The sequence below is a fragment of the Myotis lucifugus genome, unplaced genomic scaffold, assembly GCF_000147115.1.
Source record: "Myotis lucifugus unplaced genomic scaffold, Myoluc2.0 scaffold_284, whole genome shotgun sequence".
NCBI lineage: Eukaryota > Metazoa > Chordata > Mammalia > Chiroptera > Vespertilionidae > Myotis > Myotis lucifugus.
In genome coordinates this window covers 39,449-46,350 of record NW_005871332.1, presented here as the reverse complement: position 1 = coordinate 46,350, position 6,902 = coordinate 39,449, and the positions used below count along the sequence as shown (strand labels likewise).

The 6,902-nt window shown below is 37.4% G+C and overlaps 1 protein-coding gene across 1 annotated transcript in view; it reads left to right on the top strand.

The window, feature by feature from the left end:
- Window positions 1-2,971: 2,971 nt before the first annotated feature.
- The window catches only part of LOC102426323 (N-alpha-acetyltransferase MAK3), a 29,337-nt gene continuing 25,406 nt past the window's right edge, over window positions 2,972-6,902 (top strand). The window contains exons 1-2 of the mRNA XM_014465246.2: window positions 2,972-2,997; window positions 4,374-4,555. Coding sequence (XP_014320732.2) covers window positions 2,972-2,997; window positions 4,374-4,555 — 208 coding nt within the window. The remainder of the gene's footprint in view (window positions 2,998-4,373; window positions 4,556-6,902) is intronic.

The window sequence follows — 6,902 nt, the reverse complement described above, 5'->3', positions numbered from 1 at the left end:
AATGAGCTGGTCTTCCTATCTGCATTTCTGCACATCCCTTGCCTCCCTTATCTCCCATCTCTAGCCGTTTTCCATGCTGCAGTGAGAATGATCTCAGAGAGCAAACCTTCGACTCCCAGTGCCCCTATGGACAAACTCTAAACTCTGTATGGTGGCTGACAAGGCCCTTTATGATCTGGCTTCAGCTTACTTCTCTAGCCTCCCTCCCTCTATCTTCCAGGCTTTGCCTCTGGTATACTCTGGGACCCACCCTGTCTCTCACTGCTTACTTTTCAAGTCTCTGGTTAAACATTGCCTTCATTGGGAAAACTTAGCTACACTGCCATGTGCACCCATTGTAATCACTGCTTTCCTTAACATAGTCCTTTCTGTATGTGATTAAAATCTCTGGCTTGCCTTCATCTGAACTGTAGGCTCCAGGCGGGCAATGGCTAAGTAGGCCCTGTTTACCTTGGTACTTACAATGACTAACAGGGTAACAACAGATGTTTACTGAATGAATGAATAAATGGATGAATAAGTGAGACAGTCTGATTATATTGAACTTCCCCCAAACTTTCTTTAAAGAGGCACTCTAATTGATGCAAGTGCATATCAAAATAAAAATGATAAACATGTTTTGATTCTGTGAGTTCTTCATTCTGTGAATTCTTCATTCAGCACTGAGCCCCTAAACCTTGCCCTCAGTTAACAGATATATGTGTATGTGTGCATATATTTCAAGATTTTTTTCAAATTAATTTTTTAAGCCCTTCATGGAAAAAAATTTCTGAATTATTGACCAATTGTTCTAATCTTTGAAAAATAAAGACAGTTTTTTTAAAAAAAGACATCTTCATTAAAAATAGAGGAGTAAATAAATTATAATTCATAAAAGAGTTATAAATAATCCTTAATACATAGTAAAAATAATATAATACTATTATTAATAATAAAACAATAGTTTTTTAAGTACACAAACTACATATGCAGAATAAGTTAATATCTCCCACGTAAAAAGAAATGTACATATGCATATTTACATAATGAAAAGATTGAAAGGAAAGGCATCAAAAATATATTGTGATTATTTCTGAGGGCCATCATTTCTTCCTTAAGCTTTTCAGTATTTCCCTTTAGGATGAGCATGTGTTACTTTTGTTAAAACATCAAGAGTTATCAAAAACTCTTCATAATAAAATTAATTCATGTGTAGGCAGTTGTTTCAAAAATTGTTTTAAAACTAAAGGCTAGGCATGAATATTTGTTCATAGAGCACATGTACACTTTAAAATATTTTATACAGAATAGATTTAATAATGCAACGACCTTTAATGCAGATGCTACTAGAAGACTATACTCTAGAAACTATACTACTAGAAACTGTAACCATCTGGAATTTGACTTCCCATATATCCGTATGTTTACAGTTTTTCATATTTCTCAAGGGAAGACAATTTTATTTTATGAAATGATTTTGAAAGTATAATGCACATTTTATTATGCCAAGTACAAAAAACAATGACATTAAAAAAAAACAAAAAACTAAAGGCTAGGATAGAGGTAATTAACTAACTGTAGTTACTTGAAGTGGGTTGGGAAGAGGCTAACTTGGGCAGAATTACCTCTTGAAGTAGACCAAAAGCAGCAGTTCAGACAAGTTGTCTGGGAAAATTCCTCACCTGCACCGCCTATCTCAATAGATCTAGGAAGTTGCTTTTTCTTTTGCTTAACAATAGGTACAGTGATAAGCAAAATTGCCCTCCTTCAAATCTCCCTGAAGTGCAAAAAGACTCAGAAGATCAAAGGAACCATTAGCCACTCCCTGAACTTCAAAGGTTTATCCTATGGGAACTCAGAGAAGCAGCTGCGGGTTTATAGATTACTCAGAGACCTCCATCACAGTGTATACATATAACATTACAAATATTTTGGTTGCCATATTCTTTTTATTTCCTTACTATGGTTGCATTTAAGGTTTTAAAGTTTTGTATATATATTGAGAAACAAACCAAAATACTGTATATTAGGACTAGAGAGACCTCTACACCCCCAATGAGCACTGAAGCACTATTCTTAGCATTATGTTCTTTTTGTGCTCTCGAAACCTAGCTTCTTAATGTCTTGTTTCTGTATTTTCTCATTCAGAAAAAAAAGTAATAAAACAGCATGTTGTTTCACATAGTTTGTGTCTTAATGCGCTATCAAACGAAGTCTACAAAATCACTTCTCTTTCCTGAACTGGTTTCACAGACTCAGTCCCCACATTGATGAGATCCTCTCTTAACTAAAATATCATCTCATTCCGGCTGTGGTGACTTACAGCCCAAACAATTCAGCTAATCATGTGTGCGTGTTGTCATTGACTACATTGCCTCAAAGTATTCATTTTAATAATAAAAAAATGCTTCTGTAGGTGACTATTTTAAGGAAAAAGATCTTAAGCAAAACACCCTAGATTATACGACTAGACCCTTAAGACTCTAGAAGACACTTCTATCATTTATAGTGATGAGAAGTCCTATATAATTAAACTTTTTAAAAGGCATTTACACCGAGAGAGAGAGAGAGAGAGAGAGAGAGAGAGAGAGAGAGAGAGAGATCTGCTGTTTGAAGAGGTGTAGAGCAAGGTCAATCTTTGATTCATACATTCAGAATAATGTATTATGCATCTACCAGTAAAATAAAAAAGGAAAAAGACATAATTCCCACCCTTAAAGCACTCACAGCAGGGAAAAGTCACTTTTGCAAGTGATGAGGAGATGTGTGTGTGTGTGTGTGTGTGTGTGTGTGTGTGTGTGTAAGAGAGACAGGGAGAGAGAGATTAGGTGTGTTGGGGTGATAATTTCAAGGACCAATAGCAGTATGAACACAGACAAAGAGACCAGAAATCATCTTACACTTTGGGAACTACAAGCAGTAGTTCGGTTCAAAGTTTATTCATTCATATATACAATAATCATTCATTGAACACTTTGAGTTGAAGTTGTGCATGGCAAAAATAATTTGTGCTTCAAGGTAAGATAATCAAGAGGATCTTGTTTATGTAGTCAACATAGAATGTGGTCTTCCCAGCATCCACTCCAGAAACTTAATTTTATTTAGTACACACCTCTTCCCCACACACCCATATGCCTCCAAAGAAGTTCACCCATGCTTAGCCCTAGGTAGCCTATACGGAGGGAAATTTAGTCTCTTTGTAGTGACTGAGTCAGGAATAACACATGACCAATTCTGACCAATGAGACACCCAGAGAGGTTTGCTAGAGGTTTCTGGGAAAGTAATTCACATAAGTCACTGAAAGCCTTTCCCTTCCTTTCACTGAGCACAAGTCAAGAAACACATGGCCCCAAACACTTATGGTAACCATATTATAACTATGAGGAAAACCAGCTTTAGCATGGAACTGAGTCTATAAATAGTAGGAGAGAGAAACAAACAAACAAACCTGGGTTCTCAATATTATCATTGAACCAACTAACCCTGAACTTCACACTGCCTCTGGTAGTGTTTTACATGATCTAATTCACTCCCTTATTTTTATTTTTTCAAAGCTATATTGCATTGGTTTTCTGTTATTTGTATCCAAAACACACTAACCTAAGTTTAGATTTTATTATTAGGCAATAGGGAGTCACTGAAGATGTTTAAGCAGGAGACTGACATTATCAGTTGGCAATTTATGAGGACAGCAGTGTCAGAAATGCTGAGGATGGATGGGTGGAATGGGTGACTGGCTAACATTTACTGAAAGCTGACTATGTGCTTTGTACTGAACACTTTAATATATTAATTCATTTAACCTTTCCAAAACCATATGAAGCATGTAATGTTATCCACATTCAATAAAAGGAATCTGCAACCCCTAGAGATATTAAATTGTCCAAGAACACGAAGCTAGTAAGTGGTAACCCCAATTTTATTATAGACATTCCTTCACTCCCAGCCATATATATCTCAGAAGCAGCTCATTTCACTCTCAGCCTCAAACGGGCCTAATTAATATAAGCAAACACAGCTCCTTTTCAGTGATTGCCTCAGGAATAGGCTAGTTAGCCAATTCTGGCCTGGCTTCTAACCACCAATTCATGCTGTATACTTCATAGAGTTACTATAAGAACAAAATGGGCTATTGCTTTTAACATACTAAAACGTGATAGGCTCATATTAAATGCTAGCTACTGCTATTATGATTATAGACTATAATTATCCAGAAAAACTGAGAATAAATGTTCAGAGAAGAAGGGCACAGAGAGAGGTAAGACAGAAGCCAAGCGGAGAGTTTCTAAAGGGGCATCACAGGATCCCATGCCATGGAGGAATAAATTGACATGAGAATTGTAAAGAGTCTAATGGGTCTAGCCTTTGGGACATAATGGTTGACTTTTGCCAGAGAGTTGTTAGTGAAAGAGCTGAGGAGGAAGCCAACAGATTGGTTGAAGAGCAAACTTGCACCTGAGTGGAGACAGTGGCTACCTATTGAAGATGAGCAGTTTCACTGTGATGGAGAAAGGATGGTAGCAGAAGTTTTCAGATGCAGCACATTTATAAACTCTGAGGCAGTAACTAGCAGAGGTAATGTTGAAAATTCAAGAGAAAACAATGATGGGACAGTCCCAAGGGAGACTGAGCGAGATGGCATCAAGTCCACGGGCAGAGTGAAGTTTTAGTCTGGGACAGTGGTCGGCAAACTCATTAGTCAACAGAGCCAAATATCAACAGTTACAACGATTGAAATTTCTTTTGAGAGCCAAAGTTTTTAAACTTAAACTATATCGGTAGGTACATTGTTATTAACTTAATTAGGGTACTCCTAAGGCTTAGGAAGAGCCACACTCAAGGGGCCAAAGAGCTGCATGTGGCTCGCGAGCCGCAGTTTGCCGACCACGGGTTTGGGAGAATCAGCCTATCTATCCTCCTCTAAGACTGAGGGGAAGGAGGTAAGTGTAAGTTCAGATATAGATGCACTTACTAGTCTAGGTATGGGGAGGGAGTGGAAGTTGAGAGAGTGCACCCATGGAATAGCTAATATTTTTTAGTGAAATGAAGGCAGGGTCACGGGCTGAGAGGGAGAGTGTGAAGAAAGTAGTGGTTGAGAACAGGTGCTGTGGGATGGAGCTAGCCTGGAAGACAGATAAATTCATTCTAAGTCCTGACAGCTGCAGCAGAGTTAAGTTGGAGACCAAGAATTGCCAATGGCTTTCACCATGTAGGAATATATGATTCTCTCCAGCACCATTCACAAGCCCAGGTGGAGACTGAGAGTCAGCCTGTCCATGTCTTTGGGTAGGTTGTGAAAGTAAGTATGAGGTTAAAAGTAATGGAAATGGGGACCATTTGACCATAGTCCTCTTTTGGTTCCTCATACTCCCCAGAGGTCCCAGGTCTACAAACAAAATCTGAGCATACAATTGGGACTGCCAATCACTGTTCTCAAAGGAAAAGGGGGTTAAAGAACACCCCAAAATTCAAAGGGAAAAAGAATTATATTGTTAGTTAAAGCACTTTACCTGGGAATCACACAGTGCTCCAGGATTGCAGGTAGTAAAACAATATTCTAATATTCAGTCTTTGGTTAAGTTATATGGCCCTCAAATTTGATATATGCTTTTCCTTTCATCTGGGATAAAACAAAGTAAGGTCACTCATATTCAAGGCTTTATGTATAATAGATAGGATTAGTAGGATTAAGAGCCACATGGCAAGTAAAATAAAACTACACAAATATTTAAATTATTCAGAATGCATGCCTATGGCACATAACATGTCATCCTGCTGAGTGAAGGGAACTTAAAGCATCTCTCCAGTATTAATGTCTCCATTCCCATGATTACCTTTCAGGTAGGCACACAGCTAGGTTTCCCCTCTAAACCTGGCCAAAGGAGGGAAATGTCTAGCTGTTAGAAAGAATTGGGAAGGAAATTTTCTCCTTCCAAGCTAACTTCAGGAAGTTGCTTTAGGATTTTGTTTTGAAATTGTTAGTGGTTATTTTCATTGATTTAATTTCTTCTTAAAAAATTAAGGTGTGTTATTTTGTTGTTCAAAAGAGAACAAAGACAATAGTAAAAAATACCAATTATTCAGATAGAAGAATATCACTGGATACACTTCACCTGCTCTGAGACCATTTCTTATGAAGTCATTGCTCATAGAGATAGTTGTCTTTTCAGTCTCATAATAGGCAAATATATGGTGTCCCCCCAAAATGTATACACACACTTTGAATAATTATAAAGGCAGTGTTTATTAACATAAAGAATTATCAGCTATCAGTGTGTATACATTTTTGGGGGACACCCTGCCTAAATCATGAGTGAACTAATCTCATTTCTATCTCTAAAATAATGTGACCATCGTATCAGCATATTACTCATAAACATGAGCAAGAAAGAAAAGATTTCGTAAGTATAAGTACAGATTTCTTAGAGATATCATCTGACTTAGAAGATTATTATTGGGATTTTAATACTGGGATATGAAGTGGAGTCACCCTAGCTTAGAGATCAGAACTCTTATTAGATTATTAATTAGTAAAGAGGCCATAATTTACTCTGCTTAATTATAAACATCCTGGACTGCTGAATGAGAGACTAGCATAATTCAGTCAAAAAACGTAACAAGTTCCCTTTCATATGTAGATACATGAATACAAAGTGAAGAAGACTCAGTCCCTGACCTCAGGAAGGTCTTTATAACTCTCATCTTTCTGAAAATAACTTTGCGACATCAGGTCAGCCTCTCAGTGTGAGAAAGCTCAATGCCAAGTGACAATATGGAAAGAACATGCAGCCTTGCCACCAGTCATTCATTACAACGGAGTCACATCTTTCTTACAAGAGGGCGATATTCCACAGTTAGCAAGTGATAGACACTTCTCTAAGTAAAACTTACCCTTAAACTTGTCTTAAGGAATTGTGTGGTG